We start from the raw sequence: 21,016 nt of genomic DNA on the forward strand, positions 1-21,016 counted from the left end.
TCATCAGACAGTCATCATCGTACAGTAGTTTGTTGTCAGATATGTCACAGTATCTTTGTTACATTCTTCATTTACAGGTCTAAAGCAGTGCATCCCACCCACACCCATTTATTGAAGAACATTTTCACAGAACACTATCAACAAAAATATTATACAGCAGAGTGTAAGTTGAATGTTACTTGAGGAATTATAATGAGCGTAAAAAAAATCGACAGGTATGTCAGTTGCAGCTAGGTGTGGTCCTATTGCAAGTGTGTCCAAAGTGTCCAGACTCTTTGTATGTGGGAACGACACCTTGCTGCAGACCACCTTAACAGTAGCCAGCAAGGAGATTAGCATATCTGCTGCAACTAGTTGCCAATTTGACATTTTTTTTGTCTACAGGGGGACTGAAACCCGTGACCTAAAAACTGGAAAATTCAAAATCCTCACAGATGAGAGATTATAAATAAATAAAGGGGTAACACAAGAGGGCTGGACTGGCCATCTGGCATAAAGGGCAGATGCCCAGTGGGCCGTTGTCTTTTGGGGCTGATGCGGTACTATTTAATCCTCCATTTTACTCCAAGATACTGGCTCACAATTTCGAGGGAGTAGCCTGTCCATTTACAATAGACATTGGGACACGCATAAGCAAAGCAAAGGCAAATAGAATGGCATTATCTAGTAACTTAAGCTCAGCAATACATTGCTTTGTACTTAGATTTGATTTGGCTTGTTTTATGAAAGTGTTGTGCAAGCTTCTGGATATGTATGCACTTAATTTCATGAGACTGATTGTGGATGGTGTAAAAAACATGATTTCTCAGTTACAGAGACGAGGGGCCAGGACCATTATTATTACGTTTTTGTCAGTCCAGCCCTGGTAACATCTATGTATATTTTAGTCTTAAGATCACATACATTATAATATAGTAATGTGTATATGTTACTTTATACTGTATGTCAGACTTCAAACATGAAGTATATCTTTACCCTGAGCTACAGCAATTTCCAATGCCCCTTTACCTGTTTTCACATCCCATACGAAATTATTTTATTCAGAGAACACAGCAACTCCGTTTGTTTTTTGTTTGTTTTCGAAAAAAATATATATATTTAGGCTACTATATGTGAAAACCAAGTTTTCATATACCCATTGAAACATGCACACATTTTGGACCAAATAAAGAGTTCCAATGCACGATTTTCACTAAAACCTGAAATATACAAAACAGCTCACAGAGTTTTTCTTATTGCAGAATCCATTTATTGTTCTCATCACACAATTCAACTTACAAAACAGACAGTTTTCTGCAACAAGATTTGAAGAAAGGAAATGTGTTGCCCTCAGAGTTGCAGCTCTGAAGGACACTGTTGTGTTTTTGTTCTTCACTGAAACAGATATTACTTTACAGGAAAGTAAACTGCCATGCTGATGGTTGAACCTGGGAAAAATATATACTGATCAGCTCTTACTCTCTTAGGCCTTTCTTTTTGCGTTGACACATTTAGAAAGTCACTCTTAGACAGCAAACACTAACAATGCACAAATATTAATTGTGCGCTGAAAATATTAATACACATTATTCGTAGAATAATCATCTGCCATATGTGCTGTTGTTGACCATAAAGTTATACAGTACTCTTAAGGCATTTCTGCTTCTTGGTGGCAATGATAAACAATGATATTGTGATGTCATGCTGCAAACGTCATAAGTTTGACAAAAGGTTTGCACATGTGAATGATGTGTGTGCACTGCATCCCTGAACCTCCACAATGGCAGCTTTACTTTTTAGATATTTCACAGTGCAAGGCACTCAGTAAATCGTCACTTGAACCTCACACCTAACACTCAAGTATATATGAGATGCCTGCACATTATGAATAATAAAGAAGCAAAAGTTGATAATCCCGTGAGGAAACTTTTCTTTTTTTAAACTAATTCACATATTCATTGGGATAAAAATAACTATTGCAATAGCTGGTGCCATCAAATATTTACCATTAGTTTTGATTTCACAGGCCACACATGCCTTCATTAATATATCCAGTCTTACCACTGCCTTCATTATAGTAAGCACAACGATAAGAAATATTCAATAATAATAATAATAATAATAATGAAAAGTTTGGTAAAAATGAAGTCTTCAAAATCTCCATCCAGTGATAATGTTAAAGCTTTCGGGGGTATTATGGATGTTTTTTTTTCTTCAACCCTTATCTCAGTTTGGTCCAATTAGCAGTTCATTTGAGACCTAATTATTATGATTTTTTTCAGCCAATATATCCAATAAGAAGCAAGACACTCTTATGATCACACCCAGATTTTCCCCAGTCAAGAGAGTAAGTGATGTTCATCTATCAGGCGTGGGCAAAATCGGTCCTCCAGGGCTGGAGTCCTGCAGGTTTTAGATGTTTCCCTACTGAAACACACTTGAATTCCAATGAACAGGATCATTATCAGGCTGATGCAGAGCTTGCAGGTGTGCTGGAGAAGGGAAACAATAAATACCTCCAGGACTCCAGCCCTCGAGGACCGAGCTCACCCATCACTGAATGACTCTTAATATAAAAAAAGGAGTAAATAAAGTATGTACAATATTATACAGCTTTTAGTGTGAACAGTGGATTAAACTGGTGGACAATATAAACTGCATGAGGAAAAAAAATAGACAAGTTAAAGGGTGCACATGGGTTTATGTGTGTATTCTCCAGCAGAGGGAAACATTACACAACAGAATGATAATTAAAAAAAATATGGGAGCGGTGCCTATGGACTGTGAAAGGATTTGTAGAGAAAGAAGCAAAAGCGTGGGTGAATGAAAATACGGATGGGAGGGAATGTGCAAATCAAAGTCGCAAAACTGTCGCCACATAATCATGATGCGCCAAAAACAACCACACAATGTCACATGCATGTGCATGAACACTCTAATCTATTAAAAATCGTTCCATTAATCATTGATCAAATTGTGGCAGATAACAGTAATTATGCACTCAGGATAAAACATGTACAGTACAATAGAACATAACCTCCAAAATTAAAATGTGGTGTCACTAGAGCTTTTAATTTTCCAATTTGACTACAGCTCAGTCAGATATCATATTGTTTCATTAAACAGTCATAATAATGATTTTTGAGTATTTGAACAATGTAGTTAAAAATTGTGACATGTCTCCAAAGATCATTTTGAATTTAAACTGACCTCTTCCGTCTTATATAAGATACCATCAACCACAAAACCATGCTTTGTTAGATATGAGGTAAATAATACTTTAAGAGTCAAGTGCTGGAAATGGGTTTTCAGTTTATTTTATGTCAGCTATCTGGTTTGGCTGAGAATAAGCGAAGTGCGCATTACGTTTGTGCATGGGTGAAAATTAATAAAAGTGTGGCTACCAAAATAGCCGTTATTTGAATGGCGGAGATTAGAGTGCTGAAAGTTTTGCGTAACTGTACACCTTAAGGAATATAAGACAACCAGCTATTCTCAAATGGTTACCCTGAAAGAATTGTCAATTTATGTTTATGTTGAGCGATTATGATTTTATAGTACTTTTTATGAATATTTTTGCGTTAAGTAGTGTATCGGCCATTTTAGACAGTCACGTGGTCACCGCGACATATCGCGTGCATAAATTACACATTGAATGACATGGCTGCCCGGGGCAACAAATAGAGACATCAAAGGTGGAATTACGCCCTATAGCAAAGAAGCACTTCTTCAAAAGCAGTACAGCCACGAAGGACTCGCCAAACATTTGTGTCCAGCCGAAAGCAATGATGAGAGTGACCGATAAGAAGTCATTCAGCCAGCTGGTTCATAACAAGTTGAAGTTGGGGAGCATCTGCAAGTTGCGTGTTACAGAGGCTCAAATTATCAAGTTACCAGTGACATTGTTCATTCTGAAAATCTAAGTTGTGGATGGTCCCTAACCTGGACGGTAAACATTAGGGTAACTTTTACTTTTTCTTTTTTTTGTACCCACTCACACACATACATACATGGTCTCCCAGGTGGGTAAGTGAACCCACACCACCTGCACCAAAGGCAAGCGACGGTACCACGCCGCCACCCAGAGCCAGGTGACTTTTACTTTGCCAGGCCTTGCTACATGTTGTTTGCTCTACGCGCTTTAGCCCACATTAGGAAAGGCCACCCTCCACCGCGCCACCCCCACACAGAACGACATGAAACCTGACGTGCTGAGGATATTACTCTGAGCAGAATTGGCGCAGTAATTGAGATAGAAGACGGTCTTTTTCTCGCCCATTATGTCAGCGAACTTCCATTTAAGTGAACGACGGCAGCTATCGTTTACGCACGGGATACAATACTTGAAAATTAGTTAAGTCTTGTATAGCTTGCAAGCATTGTTTTAACGGCTTTAGGTCTTAAGTCACAAAACAACAGGTGCACTTTGTGCTATTTTTAACTGTCATAATGGAATTTATAGGCAAAAAAAAACACTGTTACAAAGACAGAAGTGTACCCTTGAAAACCTCCGTTGATTCTTCCCGATTTCCAGACAGAAAAAAAAAGTGTCCCGACAGACCTAAGAGGCAAAAAATTTTAATTCCTTGGACACATTTATTTTGTCAACCGAAGGAACAGAAGGAGGCATCACGAAGCTTGCAAGTGGATGTGTAGAGAAACTAATGGATACATAAGATCAACCTGAAATCGTTTTCAAGTCACTGTCACTTTTTAAGTAGAGAAACGTTTCCACATGATGTTGGCTTTATATATTATTGCGGCACATTGGTTTGCTGAGTGTTATGTGGCCAGAACACGGTTTGTGTTTTGTTGCCAGTGTTTGGACTAGGTATGCGCATTACAAAACTAGCGATTTACAGTCAGAAACATCTCTCAGCAATGCAACATATTACATACAAGTTAGTGTCCCAGCAGAGGGCAGTCAGTAAACCACGTTATGGATGTTTAAAATAGATGAAATAAAAAAAAATAAAAAAAAATTCAACTTTCCAGCAGTTGGAATGTTCCAAATCAGAGCTCCTTCTAGTGTTGTGTCGGTCACGACCGATTCGTTCTTTAGAACGAATCTTTTCAGTGAACGTGAGTGAACGGGTCACTTCTTGAAGTGATTCGTTCTTTTCTCAATTAATTTGACAGCAGCCACGCTCATGCCGTCAGTCTTCGCGAACGACCAATCAGAAGCTAGCGTCAGATGTGGGTGGGATTTTACTACACATTTTACTACGCAGCCTCACTATTGGTGTTCAGGAACGAGTCACTGGGGAAGCTTCCCGTTCGCGAAGACGTAAACGGATCAGTGAGTGAACGAGTCAGTGGGTGAACATGCTGCCATTTCCGGTTCAGGAATGATTCGGTGAATGAGTGTGTTGCCATTTCCGGTTCATGAACGGATCAGTAAGTGAACGAGTCAGTGGGAGAAGGTGTTGCCATTTCCGGTGCAGGAACGAACGATTCAGTGAATGAGTGTTGCGGCTGTTGCCATTTCCGGTTCGCGAACGAGTCAGTGAGTGAACGTGCTACCTCCATTTCCCGTTCGCGTACAATTCATTGAGTGAATGTTCTGCCCTACCAGTTCAGTGAGTGAGTGATTGTAGTCTTGCCACGAGTGATTCACGATTTGCCAAGGAAGGAACTACTCACAGAACGAACGGTTCGGTGAACGATTTGGTGAACAATACTTTTGAACGGTTCTTTTAAATTAACTGATTCTAGTGATTCAGTTCACCTAAAAGAACTGTAATGCTCATCACTAGCTCCTTCCATTAGTTTTCAATTAAAATATGGTAGCCAGTTACGAACCGGCTTACCCATAATGCACCACGCAGCCGAGATGCGCACTTCGCTTATTGTGACAGATAGCAAGTTAACAAGGCACATGAAGTTTTTTTTAACATCTCATTCTCAGACAAACAAATAATCCCCAAAGAAGATAATATTGATAGAGATTGATTAAATATTGTGCTTGCGTACTGGGATGACTTTTTGACGTCATTCACAGTGAGTTGTGGTATATATATTGGACATCATAACTGAATTTTAAAATGTGCCATCACCATATGTGCTCTTACTGCTCGTATGGTGTGTGGTGTACACATACAAGATCACATTCTCTTCTCCTGCAAGTGATTTCTATTGTAGTACCAAGATTGACCTGTAGATGGCAGTAAGGTGCCACAGGGCATCAAACACGCTATGAGTAGATGTGGAAGAAGAAATGGAAGAAATTGGACTAGCTGGACTAGCTTGTCTGGTAGCAACATTAAAGTTGCAAACACATGGTTGTCAATTTCATTGCGTTAAATGATTTGGGACTGCAAACACATCACGTAGACAAACGCTCAACACAACCAGTTGCTTTTCTTTTTGTGTCTGGCAAGAGAACAAACATCATCTTGCTTCTTGAATGGCAATTGTTCTGCTTCATGTCACACTCCACACATGATTGTAAATACAGTATTGACAGGGTTTCTATTGTCAGCCTTGACTGTTTTCTGTGCAGATCAGGGAGGAATCACTGAATAATGCCTCAAGACACATTTAGACACATTTGAAATTTGTGAACACTGATGGCAAGGGGAGAGTAAATGCTCAGATTTGGGGCAATTGTGTGCTTGAGCTCCAGTAGCTTTCTGTAAAGTGAAAATATTCTCAGAAATGAATGGCCGAGAAGAAAAGTTGAGATTGCTGAAGTGACTTGACTAAAGCTCCTGATTGAGATGGTCTTTATTTGGCTGTCTCTTAAACCAAAATTGTGGAGAGTATGCAATTTTTCTTGTTGCCTGTGTCTACAATATTTAGCACTTTGCATCAGTTCGCAGATAGCCATATGAAGATGTTTCCCCTTTAATCCTGTTTGCTTTTGTCTCCTGTGTCTGCCAAGAGACCACAAATGGATCCTTTGATCTGAGTAAACCTCAAGCAGCGCTGCCGAGAGTGTAGCGACTCCAACTACAGCGCGTGCGTGTCAAGCGTGGCGTTGTGGCTCTGCATGCATGAGAGTAATGAGATAGAAAATGGGAGTGAAAAGATAAAGCGAGGGAGTGCAGAGAAGCAAAAATCATATCTGTGTTCACACACTACTTTTGCTAAAAGGATTTTTTTTTCTTTTTTCTTTTTTTTTTTTTTATGTATGGGTAAACCAGCAGCACACATTTCCTTCAGTGGGCTTCTTTGGTCCAAAGTAGCAACTTCACGATGGCAGACCAAATCAATCCAACACCTGATTCCCATTTGATTTCGTTTGGCATAGGCTACAGTGAACTCTCGCGATATTGCGGTTCATCGTTCATGCACCGGCTATTTAGCACATCTTTAACAATAGTTTTTTTGTTTTGTTTTTTATCTTTAGTAATGGTTAATCGCAAAAATCAGAGAGATTCTAGGCCTGTGAGCATTTTTGTGTGATCTGCTTGTATGTGTTTCTGCTGCGTATTCATTAAAATAGCAGCTGTTTGGATGTTTATGAACAACAACAATGCTAATTTCTGCTAGCTGGTCCTTGGCATTTTACATTGTATGCTAGTACTAACAGCAGACTTTAATTGGATTAAATCACAGGTTGGTCAAACAGTTTGTTTGTGAAAATGTACAGTTTTTATTGATTTTTCACAGGACCAATTAGCATGTGTTGAATTTTACTGATACTTTGTGCATTAAATGGGAGGCGGAGCACACCGTGTTGTTACTGTTTAGGTGACCTATGTCTGTCGTGGATACGAACCCGGAAAATTGGGGGGGGGGGAAGGACACTGTGGGAGAGAGAATGTTTTGTTAAGAGTGTCAGAGAAAACGAGCCAAATACAACTGCACTCAGTTCTCGCCTGAGCGTTCAAATAAGGTTTTTAATTAATTTTAGCTCACTGATATCATCCGACGCTCCCAAACTGGAGACGTGGTCACGGTTTGATTCCTGATGCCACCAGTAATAGATCTTTAAAGAAAAAGATTGGGCACCCCTGATTCAGAACATTATCCATCCATCCATCCATTTTCTTGACCGCTTATTCCTCACAAGGGTCACGGGGGTGCTGGAGCCTATCTCAGCTGGCTTTGGGCAGTAGGCGGGGTACACCCTGGACTGGTCGCCAGCCAACCGCAGTCAGAATATTATGTCACTATTTATTCATTTATCAAGTATCACATTAAAAGAGAGGTTTTTGTTGTTTTTATCCATACAGAGGAGGCATATGTTAAAACTGTTATAATGTATGGCATATTTGAGTGACCTCATTTTTGGAATTCAAAATATGGTTATCTTAGTTTTATGTGTATTTTTTACAGTCATCTTCAACTGGCAGTGCCAATCAACTTGAACCATGAACTTCTTTTCGGAGAACAGCGTGAGCAAATGTGAAAAAAGGTGCAATACGTTAAGAGCATGAAAGAAATAAAACCTTTGCAATCAGGCTGGAACATTTCCCGTGACAAAAGGGAGTTCACTGTAATACGCACATTTTGGTGCCAACGGAAGGGAGAAAACATGGACATTCTTTGTGGTCACAGTTTGATGTGTATTTCCGAACAAAGCACACCAGTTGAAAACGGTGAGCTTCACATGATTTTATATAAAAAAGTAGAAAGACGGCAAAAAAAAAAAAGAGAATTGAAAAAGAAAAGTGAATGTTCTGGTCCTTCACTGCAGGTTCCAGTCAAGAGAAAGTCTTTGAAAAAGTCTAGCCTATCGGTTCCCTGGGAGTTTGGGTGGGGTGGGGGTCAACTTTAGAATTGTGTATCAGCAGTCTAGACCTGCGTGGAATAGGAGCGGTGCAGCGTCGCGTACCGCCCGGCTGAATGTGCGGCACAGCGAGGAGAGTGCTGTTCCGGCTGGTCTAGACTTCGCTGGAAATGGAGCGAGACAGTATGAGGACATCGGGTTTGGCGGGGAACCGATAGGGCTGATGGTCATGTGATCTCGGTGAATGGAGATCCCCGCGGAGTCTGCAGGGGAAAGAGAGGAGTGAGAAAGAGGAGAGGGTGGGGGAGGCGGAGGAGGAGGAAAGCCAAGAGAAGGATAATCAAGAGAGATGCACAGGGATGCAGGGGTGAGAGAGGATGTCTTTGTGGCTTGTGATCATCTACATGTAGCTACAAAACAGAGACATGAGAACAAAGGAAGTGGATAGTGAGGCAAAAGATTTAAAGCTGTTAGAATGGTTGAACGTAGGCGTTGTAGAGTGGGGGTGAGGAGCAAAGTGCCGGATGCTGGTGGTGAGTGAGGGACAAAAGGGAGCAGATTGAGAGGAGAGAGGCAAGGTGGGAGACAGAGGAAAATAGGCAATCAGGTAAGGGTTAGAACAGGTGACAGACCACAAAGGACGCAAGGTATTTTCCAAACACAGTGGCTATATTTACGTCACTAGTCAGTCATCCTGAAGGCTATTTTTATAGCGGTCGTGCCATGATGTACAGTGTGAGAACTGTTTACATGCGTTTCAAACAACATCCAACCTATGCAACGCTTGAGAAAGGAACTGATTGTTGTCATGTTTGATACTCTCCTGGATGCAATGATTGTATGTCTGACTTAATGAGGCCTCTAATTGTTTCAATATTTTTATTAGCTGCAAAAATTCTGCATAGCAATAAGTGGACATAAAAATTAGAATATCATATAAATATATATCAAATAAATATATCAATACAAAGAAATAGCCATGCTAGTGAATTTTATTTGTCTAATAGCTTGTTTTTATTGAATGAGGGCACATATCACAAATGCAGCGAAAATAAGTGCAGTTGTATTATTATGCTCAAAGGTGTTTTTTTGTGTCTGTTTTCATGGGATATACATCAATGTAATACTTGTATGTATTGACAACATTGTGGTCAACCATTTTATGTATGCAGTTGATCTTACTATTATGTCACCTCATAGTGCAGGGTTTCAAAAACTGCTAAATTCTGACTAAGGTATGACTAAGGTATCAAATTTGATATCAAACATAATGCGAAGAAGGGTGTGGTACTGATTTGCAGGACCTCAGATTCCCATCTTTCTTCCTGTCTGGTCATATGCTAACTGGAAAAGATAAGTATCTGGGTCACATCATGACAGATCTGTTGTGTGATGATGATGACATGTACAGGCAGCGTCGCATGTCGTATGCACAAGCTAATATTTCGTCTAGGAAGTTTTATTGGTGTTCTGACCTTGTAAAGGTAAATCTTTTAAAAATAATTTGTACACCATTGTGTACTGCCCCTTTGTGGGCAAAGTTTAAAAAGGTAAGCCTCCACAAGCTTCAATATAATGGTGCTTTTAAAGTTAGGTTATTCGCACCTGAGACCATGTAACACTAATGAATCACATGACATCGGGGAGGGCAATGGCATGTACTCACTTTTGTTACAAGGTGTTTAGCTATTAATGGCTGCATTTTTTATGTTGTTTTTCTTTTAGTTATTTTGAGGGAACAATATATGAACAGCATTCTATCAGCTGTACACTGACTACTTTTCATTGTGTCAAAGTGTAATTTCTTTAAAAGATATAATTAAATACCTGGTGTTAAACTTTTTTTCTGCCAATTTGTTGGACGTTTTCACAGTGTGCAAATCCGCCAAAAAATGCCTTCAGAAGATATGCGGGTATGTAAATATAGCCAAAAGACATGCCCCATCCATAAATCTGCTTTGTAAATCACAGTATGCATTGTGGAGCAGGCGTCTCCAGCCAACTGCTTTCCATTTTACCACAATGCTGAATTACACCACAAGGCTTGTAGGGCAACCTGCTGACTCGTAACAAACACATAAGTGACTTTCTGCATGTAAACATGTATAACACTGTAGAGTGAGAGGACATAGTCCTTCCCAAACAAACACACAATAGAATTTGTTCCATTCTCTTGTTGAAATGTAAGCACAGCACATTTCACGCCAGAAGAACAAATCCCAGCTGTTCGCTTATCAGCCGACTGCACAACGTGCATGTGCACAGATTTCAAGGATTCGCCTCTTGTTTTTTGTTGTTGCGTGCAGTTGGGGATTTCATGCAATGTGTTTTGGATGTTTTGGGGGGGAAAAAAACGACAAAGAGTGTTTATCACAAGCGGTCTTCAGCGTATGTAAGCATACCCCGGCCCTTACCTGTGGGCCACTTAACTTTTCTAATGGACTCTCCACACAGGGCAGCGCCACCATGGGCATACCCAGCGTTGACTCAGGACGCTGAGGTAGTTGTGCACAAGGCCTGGGGTGCATCTGCTGGAAGTTGTTAATCACACAAGTCACCTGGAGGAAGAGTTAGAGAGATGCTGGACAAAGTGTGAAAGTCAATAAAAGTCACTCTTCATTCAATCATCGGGCAGCCCACTGCGCACATGTCAGTCATTACAAGTACCAAAAGATTTCATTTAATGAGCTGGATGGATTTTGGACACATTGACATGTTTGAGCTCACGATCAGCATGAAAAATGTAGTCACTGATTATTTTTTAAAGCAAAGATTATTTGGTGTTTTTTCTCTTGCAAATCATGTGGGAAGAGGTCAAATAGAAAAACGTGTCTGCTTTGTTAGAGCTTTCTAATGTTTTACAACATTTATTTTCTTTTCAAAGTTGAAAATATTGAGCCCATTTCTCACTAGATTAACTCATTCACTGCCAGCCCAGATAAAATGGATCTTTGACGTGTATGGCCGTCAATGGCAGTGAATGAGTTAAGATTGCTATGGCTAGTATCAGAACTCTCATGGGGACTTGTATTTTCATATAGCTATTTTAAAAACACTTTGAAGTTTTACTCCCTTCATTATCTCCTCAACAACAGAGAAAAGGTTCGACAAACGTGGACTTTTTTTTAGCGTTAATCCTTTCAAAACTGAAAACCCGTATGTCCCCAAAATATCGTACTTCAATTTTCTCTTCTTACCAGAAACACAGCAATAGCTCCACCAGTGAAGAATCCCGCCAGGACATCGGCCCAGTGGTTGCGATATTCAGCCACCCTGATCACGCCTACGATCATTGCCAGACACAGCAAGGTGAAGCTGACGGTGGGCTTTGTCAGACGCGTACCTTTGGTCTTGAACACCAGCGTCACATACATCTGAAGAAAATCATGTTGAGAGAGCACACAGTAGGGAACAACAAAGCCAAGAATGCCCGTATGCAGTAACCAGCGAATTGCATTTGATAAAAGATAGCAGGATTTGCTTCCTTCCAGCTAAAGTTTAGAGTGAAATACACATTTGCTTTCTACCCAAGATGTATGACTGACTTAAATCTTACTGAAAGGGCCAACTGGAAAACATAATCTCTAATCAAAGAGATGAGATTGATAGCGTGGGTCTTACAGCTTTTTACAAAAGCGTCACCTCTACCTTGCATCAACCTACCACTGTGTACACTGCAGAGTAGACGCTGAGCGCCGCGTCCTTGGATGGGAAGGATTTACGTGCAGACATGACAATGAGAGGGTTGCCGGTGCAGGCCCGGCGCTCTGTGATGTATTGCGTGTTGGACTGGCAGCCTAGGACTGTGTAGTTTGGTCTGCATGCTGAGAGGAAGTGAGGAGTCTGGTTTCCTGTCACCACCTGCCCGGCGTTGGCGAAGATGGTTGTAGTAAATAGACCAAAGGCATAGACACCTGGATTCAGATGAATAGGGGTAGCGAGAATCGAGATCAGAGGCGAGAAATCAGCACAAGAGCTGTTTAATGCTGCCTTTACACTGTTGATCTTAATGCCCATTCTTTTAATTCAGTGACTAATTCGGTGACTAAATACCTTGACTCAATTTGTGAGCTGTAACCTATGGTACAATAAGTACTAAAAACCGAAACAAGCGAGAAATGCACACAATCAAAATGTGACAGGTTCTGTTATTAAATGCAGTACAATACAGAAACACAGCCATGTGAGCAGATATTACATTATTGTCACATTTTTATGAGAACTTTTGTCTGAACCTTTATGAGACAAATTTAGCAAAATGACAAGTATATTGTGATATTGGCCTCCTACGACAAATGTAATAATTTTATACTGTTTATGCTAGAATTATGTTTCTGTGCAAAAGGGGAATTTTGTGGTTGTTTATTTTAGGATTTTTTTTTTTTTGTCCTTTATGTAATTGTTTTACATGACAAATTCCATTTACCTTTTTGATCATTTTAACACAAACAACATACAATATAAACCTTATATGATACATATTCATTAGTCTAATAAAGCCAATTTGTTTGAAATGCAAAATGTCAGGTTTGTGTATTTAGTATTAATAAAGTATAATTATTCTAAACTAATAATAATGAGAGCATTTACTTAAATTACATAATTTACTTAATCAGGTTACCTATACAGTACATGACAAATATATGTGAAAAACAATTTTGTTTTGTTTTTTCATTTTTTCCATTTTTGCTTTTGTGATGAAACTGAATGCAGACATCTAAAAAAAAACGTAACATTAACTCTTTGACTGCCAGCCATTTTCGGAAAAGGTAACCCCATACTGCCAGCTGATTTACAGAATTTTACCGATCTTTCAAGCTCCACAGAAAATGTTGTGTTAGGACTATGGAAACGCGGATACTACCAAATGAAAGATTGAAGTCTCATCTTTCGTCTAAAAAAAAGTTTGTTTCTACCTTATTCGGATCTTCAGTAATCAACAATAGAAAACAGCTTCGTTTCACCCAAATCCTCTATTTTCTTCCAAAATACGGAGAAATCAAGCTTTTTGTGAAACGATGTTATTTCATGCACTCTAGCGGATTTGGCACTTTTTTTTTTTGCATGAGTGATTCTACAAACACCTAAACTTCTATAAAACACTACCCCTGTCATGGTTCTGTTGTCTCTCACTGCAGTTCCGGAGTGTGGCAGGAGGCGGCGCCAACCTCGCAGGCAGAGGCCTGCTCCCACACCTGGGGCTCATTAGCCTGATGAGCCAACAACTTATTTAACCAGCCCCTCCTTTGGTTATGTGCCGGAAGATTCCCTTGCCATACCTGCTACGTTTGCTTGTCTCATCCTGCCACACCCTTGTGTAGTCTAGTTCCTGTTCTCCGGCTTGTAGTGGTTTTTTGTTTATCTTTCTACCGGTCTATTAAGACGGCTCTTTCTGTTGCTACGTTGGTCCCTAGTGTTTTATGTTGCTACTTTGCGCTTTAGTGTTTTCTCATCCCTGAACAAGGTGTTTTTTGTTGCTACTTTGTTTTCTAGAACTTTTTCCCTGAGCAAGGTGATTTTCTGTTGATACTTTTGTGAACAATAAACTGTGGACTTTGTCTCTCACTCTGCATCCTGGGTCCTGGCCTTGCTTTGCCTCACGGCATCATAACAGAATCTTCCGGCCGGAATGGACCCAGCAGAGTCAGAGCGCTTAAGGAGTGCTCTTTCGGCACAAGGAGCACTTGTTGGACAACACCAATCAACCCTGCAACAAGTGATGGACCATCTACAGCAACTCACCACCAGTGTGGACCAGCTGAACAAGCAGATGGCAGCCATGAGTCACCAACTGCCGTCGTCCAGCTCATCTGGTTGCTCGCCCCCTCCATCGGCGGCAACCCCTCCAGTCTCCCAGCCGTCTTCTCCCAGAGAGCCATTTATTCCGATTCCTGCTAGGTATTCTGGAGACTTAGGCACATGTGCTCAGTTTTTGCTACAATGTAGATTAGTGTTTAACCAGCAACCCGGTACTTATGCTACTGCCCAGTCAAAAATCGCTTTCATTATGAGTCTGTTATCAGGACAAGCGGCCGCTTGGGCCTTGGCAATCACTGAACAAGTATCGGCAGTACTAAATGATTATGAACAGTTTACTGGAGAAATTAAACACGTTTTTGATCACCCGGTGCGAGGCAAGGAAGCAGTTGGCCAGTTGCTGGATTTGCGTCAAGGTAGCCACTCTGTCTCTCAATACGCATTAACTTTCCAGGTTCTGGCAACCAGTAGCGGATGGGGGGACTCTGAGCTACAAACAATTTTTCAAAAGGGGCTCGCTGGGGAGATAAAAGATGAGTTGGCTTTAAGGGAAGACTGTAACTCACTAAATGACCTTATTACATTAGCAACTCGGATAGACAATCGGCTCAGGGAGAGACGGCGACGTCGACTTTCTCACCGTCCAGCTCAACCGTCATGGGGAACTCCACCGCCTCATCTCCGGGCACCGCTCCCGAACTCCATTCCAGCACGACACCTCGCGAAGAGCCCATGGAGTTGGGCAGGGCTCGACTCACCCCTGTCGAACGACAGCGACGCATGAGGAACCGACTGTGCCTGTACTGCGGCCAGGGGGGCCACTTCTTGGCAAGCTGCCCAGAGTTGCCAAAAGCCAGGGCTCACCAGTAGGAAGGGAGGCACTGGTGAGCCGAATATCTTCCCCCTCTTCCTCCCAAATACATGTACCAGGTATGATTCACACGTCACTTTGCTCGTTACCTGTCCAGGTGCTGACAGACTCAGGTGCCGATGACAATTTCATAGACATTGACTATGTTAAAAACAACAATCTCTCCTTGACTCCACTGACCTCCCCCAAGAAAGTTCTTGCAGTCGACGGGAGGCTTCTAGAAAGGGTTACACACAGAACCACACCCATTAATCTGACACTCTCTATTAACCACCATGAAGTAATTGAGTTCTATGTGATTTCCTCCCCCCTCAACACCGCAATTCTAGGGATTCCCTGGTTGAAGCTGCATAACCCCCACATAGACTGGTCCACAGGTACTATACGGAACTGGAGCAACTATTGCCATGCTCACTGTCTAAAGTCAGCCCTACCTGCCAGGGGTCCTAACTCTCCCCACTACTCAAAAGATATTGACCTAAGTAACGTCCCCAGAGAATACCACGATTTAGAGGCAGTTTTCAGGAAGGACTTGCCGTGCTCCCTTCCCCCCCATAGACCTTATGACTGTGTTATAGAACTGCTTCCTGGGGCTCCACTCCCAACACACAGACTATACAACTTGACCAAACCCGAACGGGAAGCAATGGAAAAATACATCACCGAATCACTAGCTGCAGGACTTATAAGACCGTCCTCATCTCCATTAGGCGCAGGGTTTTTCTTTGTGGAAAAGAAGGATAAAACTCTGCGCCCTTGCATTGACTACACTGGCTTAAACACCATCACAGTTAAGAACAAGTACCCTCTGCCGCTCCTGGACGCTGCATTCAGCCCTCTCCACAATGCAATGGTGTTTGCCAAATTGGACCTCCGAAACGCCGACCACCTGGTAAGGATACGCGACGGCGACAAGTGGAAAACTGCCTTCAATACACATTTGGGACATTTTGAGTATTTGGTCATGCCCTTTGGGCTCACAAACGCTCCAGCAACATTCCAGTCATTTGTGAATGATGTCCTCAGAGACCTGCTAGATAAGAATGTTTTTGCATACCTAGACGATATTCTCATCTTTTCTCGATCACATGAAGAACATGTGGGTCACGTAAGAGATGTCCTGGGGAGGTTACTAGAAAACAAACTGTATGTTAAAGCTGAGAAATGCGATTTTCACGTTTCCACTGTTAAGTTCCTGGGCTATGTGATAGAAAAGGGGCGGCTCAGGGCCGATCCCTCCAAAATCGAAGCGGTCAAAGAGTGGCCTCTGCCTACCAATCGGAAGCAGCTACAACGTTTCCTCGGGTTCGCTAATTTCTATAGGAGATTTATCCGAAACTATAGTAGTATAGCTGCTCCTCTCACGCGTTTGACCTCAAACAAACTTCGCTTCGTGTGGTCTGCTGATGCTCAATGTGCTTTTAACCGTCTGAAAGAACTCTTTGTTAATGCCCCTGTTCTCGCCCACCCAGATCCCGAGCAGCAGTTTGTGGTAGAGGTGGATGCGTCAGATTCAGGAGTGGGGGCCGTCCTCTCTCAGCGCCTGCCTGCGGACCAAAAACTACACCCCTGTGCTTACTTCTCCCGTCGGCTTTCCCCGGCGGAGCGCAACTATGATGTGGGCAACCGCGAACTCCTGGCGGTGGTCCTAGCCCTCCAAGAGTGGCGGCATTGGCTGGAGGGTGCAGCTCATCCCTTCATTGTTTGGACGGACCACAAGAACTTGTCCTATCTTCGCTCTGCCAAACGATTGAACTCTCGTCAAGCTCGTTGGGCTCTCTTCCTCGGACGCTTCAACTTCACACTCACCTACCGCCCCGGTTCCCAAAACCTGACGCCCTCTCCCGGCAGTTCGCCTCTGGAGAGGAAGAGAGAGACTCAAGCACGATCCTCTCCCCTGAGTGTGTGGTCGGGGCGATGCGGTGGCGAGTGGAGAAGAAAGTTCAGGAGGCACTTGGCAACCAACCAGTTCCAGATGAATGTCCTCCAGGGAGACTGTTCGTGCCACCTGCCGCCAGGACTCCCGTGCTCCTCTGGGGGCATACTTCAAGAATCGCTTGCCACCCTGGGATCCACCGGACACTCTCCCTGATCCAGCAGCGCTTCTGGTGGCCAACCATGGCTGCCGATGTTCGGGCTTTTGTTGCGTCATGCTCAGTTTGCGCCCGCAATAAACCTTCTCATCAAGCCCCGGCAGGCCTATGACGCCCCTTGCCCATCCCCTCTCGGCCATGGTCGCATATCGCGGTGGATTTCGACACGGGACTTCCCCCATCCAAGGGCAATGACACAATCCTTACCATCGTCGATAGATTCTCCAAGTCGGTTCATTATGTCCCCCTCCCAAAACTCCCCACCGCCTTGGAGACTGCTAACTATTGGTCCAGCATGTATTCAGGCTCCACGGAATCCCCACAGACATCGTGTCGGACAGGGGTCCACAATTCACCTCTCAAGTCTGGAAGGCTTTCTGTCGGGCACTAGGGATCTCTCCCAGTCTCTCCTCCGGCTACCATCCCCAAACCAACGGTCAGACGGAGCGTGCCAATCAAGACCTGGAAACAGCTCTGCGCTGCGTAGCCTCACTCCTTCCTGCCTCCTGGTCCACGCACCTCCCATGGGTGGAATACGCGCATAACACTCTGATCAGCACTGCCACAGGCATGTCCCCATTTAAGGTGACCTCGGGCTACCAACCCCCTCTGTTTCACAGCCAGGAATCCGAAGTTGCCGCCCCGTACATCCATGCCCACTTCCGCCGTGCCAGACGAGTCTGGAGGGAGGCTCGAGCAGCGCTGTCCAGGACGGCGGAGCGCAACCGACGTCTGGCTGACCGGAGGAGAACCCCAGCCCCCGACTACCAGGTGGGACAGCGTGTCTGGCTTTCCGCACGTGACCTGCCCCTTCAAGTGGACTCCCGCAAAATGGCTCCACGCTTCATTGGCCCTTTTCCCATTGACAAGATCATCAACCCCAACGCCGTCCGACTCCAGCTCCCGTCATCCCCAGGATCCACCCCGTTTTCCACGTGTCCCTTCTGAAACCGGTCGTGGATAGCCCCCTCCAGCCACCCGCTCCGCCGCCGCCTCCTCCCCGGATCATTGATGGACACCCTGCATACACCGTGAATCGCATCCTTGATGTCCGCAGGCGGGGCAGGGGGTTCCAGTATCTCGTCGACTGGGAGGGGTACGGCCCGGAGGACCGCTCCTGGATCTCACGTGCCCTCATTTTGGACCCGCAACTGCTGCGGGAGTTCTATGCCCGTAACCCTGGTAAGCCTGGTCGAACGCCAGGTGGCGTTCCTTAGGGGGGGGGGGGGGGGGGGTACTGTAATGGTTCTGTTGTCTCTCACTGCAGTTCCGGAGTGTGGCAGGAGGCGGCGCCAACCTCGCAGGCAGAGGCCTGCTCCCACACCTGGGGCTCATCAGCCTGATGAGCCAACAACTTATTTAACCAGCCCCTCCTTTGGTTCTGTGCCGGAAGATTCCCTTGCCATACCTGCTACGGTTGCTTGTCTCCTCCTGCCACACCCTTGTGTAGTCTAGTTCCTGTTCTCCGGCTTGTAGTGGTTTTTTGTTTCTCTTTCTACCGGTCTATTAAGACGGCTCTTTCTGTTGCTACGTTGGTCCCTTGTGTTTTATGTTGCTACTTTGCGCTTTAGTGTTTTCTCATCCCTGAACAAGGTGTTTTTTGTTGCTACTTTGTTTTCTAGAACTTTTTCCCTGAGCAAGGTGATTTTCTGTTGATACTTTTGTGAACAATAAACTGTGGACTTTGTCTCTCACTGCATCCTGGGTCCTGGCCTTGCTTTGCCTCACGGCATCATAACAACCCCAACAATAAAAAAAAATTTTTGATTGCAAAATAACAGTTTATTTACATGCAACAGTGGCAATCCGAACAAACAATTTGGAAAACTCTTTGCAAACTATTTACACGTGCGCAACAGTTTTTGTTAGTCTGCTTCTGCATGGACTGATTTGTGTAGAGGTTGGTATGATGAACGATGTGCTGGAGAAGTTCATCCGTGATGAAGAGCTCCAGGATGTCAGCTGGCAGGTGGGAATTCAGCTCTGCTGCAGCATCCCTTGGTCCTGGTTTTGCAGCAAAGGGGAAGATGGTTGGCTGCCAGCCGAATTCATCAACTTCAAGCCAGCCAGAATCTTTGGGATCTGCAAATATACATTTCAATATCATATATTATTTTAAAGCACTGTGATGCAATGTGTGTGTGTGCATGTTTACCTTTTTTTCTTGGATGTATTGGTTGATGCACATTCTGTAAATTATAGAAGACGTTTACCATCAAATATTTTATTAGTGCTGTGGAGAATCTCTTTTTTTTTTTTTTTTTTTTTTTTTTTTTTTTCTTTTTACCTTTGTTCTGCTCACTGTGAGAAGGGTCACTTTGAGTAGGAGCTGAAAGAAACATATACAATTACAATACTACCGAAAGACTTTCCTTTTATTTTTGCGGTGTATTGAAAATGTTTTTTTACCTTTCTTTGTCGTAGAACCAGCGGTCGGACGTTGCTGTGAGCACGATCTATAAAATATACATTCACGTTTGTATAGGTAATAGATGTTTTAGTGTATATCAGCACATTTACACACGCTGCTAGCAGATCGCCCGAAAAGTTAGAAAAGTAATCTTACTAGCAATCTCTTAGCATGTTAGCGCTTACCTTCACGTTCTTTGGAAGACTGTCCAAGACTGTCTTGCATCGGACCCATAGTAGTCGTCATCGTCCGATGAAATCTCATCTGTGCAGACGTGCTCGGTTGTGCACCACTTTTCTCCGGTGTTAGCATCTCTAGCCGGTGGGGCCTTAGGACGCTATTAGCATCGCTAGCCGGTGGGGCCTTAGGACGTGGTCGAAACGGCCGCGTCACCGCTTCAACTATGACTTAACCTCGTCATCACTGTGCTCTTGAGCACTGGTCGATGCTTTTGAGCTTTGAAAATAAGGATCAAGCGTGAGCTGCTTGCCATCTGTAGCCTTTTTGACTCCCTTAGCCAAGTTAGCCATTCTCTCGCCCTCAACACTCTAGCTCAGCCTCTCTTCTTCTACTGTTGTCTCCGACCCGATCTTGTCCAAAAGACTCATCACAGCCATCTAGTGGCCAGGAATACTCATATAGTAACCCGATCGGCTTGATACTTGGAGCACAGCTGCCCAAGGCTTTCCTCCACCCGTTTCCATAAAAAAACATAGTAGACGTCAATTAACGTCTATGGCGGCCAATCCTAGGATTATACTGAACATTTTTCAACGTTTATGGCGGTCAAAGAGTTAAAAAAGGAGATATACTTTATTAATACTATAAATACATAAACAGGAGGATTGTGCATTTCAAATAAATTGGATTTATTAGTCTAATGAATATGTATCATATAAGGTTTATTTGGTAGGTTTTTGTTAACATTATCTAAAAAAAAAAGTAAATGGGAATTTGTCGTGTAAAAAAATACCTAAATCTTAAGTTAGGCTACAGTTAAATCGAGCCCAAGAGAGAGCAAAACGAATCACACAAGCTGTTAGAGGTGAGAACAAGTTATCGTCTCAAAATAGCATCAACACATGATTATCAGCATGGCTGTGAAATGACAACTGAAGCTTTCACCTCTGAATATTCAGCTTTACACTATGCTAATTTCTCAATGCAGTTTATTATTTAAACGAGTTTGACTTGTTCACGTCACATAGCAGATAAACTTCATGTTTGTT

General features: G+C 43.1%; 2 protein-coding genes across 5 annotated transcripts in view; both read right to left on the reverse strand.

The window, feature by feature from the left end:
• Window positions 1–1,226: 1,226 nt before the first annotated feature.
• plppr2a (phospholipid phosphatase related 2a) overlaps window positions 1,227–21,016 on the reverse strand; it is a 74,786-nt gene continuing 54,996 nt past the window's right edge. For 2 of the 4 annotated variants that reach the window (XM_077499640.1, XM_077499650.1), the window contains exons 5-8: window positions 12,320–12,570; window positions 11,854–12,030; window positions 11,087–11,214; window positions 1,227–8,919 (exon numbers count right to left, since the gene is read on the reverse strand). In XM_077499640.1, coding sequence (XP_077355766.1) covers window positions 8,811–8,919; window positions 11,087–11,214; window positions 11,854–12,030; window positions 12,320–12,570 — 665 coding nt within the window. In that variant the 3' untranslated portion in view covers window positions 1,227–8,810. Of the gene's footprint in view, window positions 9,184–11,070; window positions 11,215–11,853; window positions 12,031–12,319; window positions 12,571–21,016 lie in introns of all 4 variants that reach the window. The other 2 variants (XM_077499666.1, XM_077499656.1) reach the window with 2 other exon arrangements.
• LOC144006129 (uncharacterized) lies at window positions 19,164–20,525 on the reverse strand. The gene is made up of 5 exons (XM_077504826.1): window positions 19,973–20,525; window positions 19,787–19,833; window positions 19,665–19,706; window positions 19,533–19,566; window positions 19,164–19,459 (listed from the first exon to the last, which is right to left on the reverse strand). The coding sequence occupies exons 1-5, from the start codon at window positions 20,097–20,099 to the stop codon at window positions 19,164–19,166; spliced, it is 546 nt and encodes a 181-aa protein (XP_077360952.1). The 5' UTR covers window positions 20,100–20,525.

This window comes from Festucalex cinctus, chromosome 1, assembly GCF_051991245.1.
Source record: "Festucalex cinctus isolate MCC-2025b chromosome 1, RoL_Fcin_1.0, whole genome shotgun sequence".
Taxonomy (NCBI): Eukaryota; Metazoa; Chordata; class Actinopteri; order Syngnathiformes; family Syngnathidae; genus Festucalex; species Festucalex cinctus.

Bases quoted from the DNA above. Each gene is read 5' to 3' on its own strand.
- LOC144006129 (XM_077504826.1), bottom strand. From the start codon at position 20,099: ATGCTAACACCGGAGAAAAGTGGTGCACAACCGAGCACGTCTGCACAG. The intron at 19,834-19,972 runs GTAAGCGCTAAC...TATATTTTATAG, and splicing joins GTCTTCCAAAGAACGTGAAG to ATCGTGCTCACAGCAACGTC. The intron at 19,707-19,786 runs GTAAAAAAACAT...TGTTTCTTTCAG, and splicing joins TGGTTCTACGACAAAGAAAG to CTCCTACTCAAAGTGACCCT.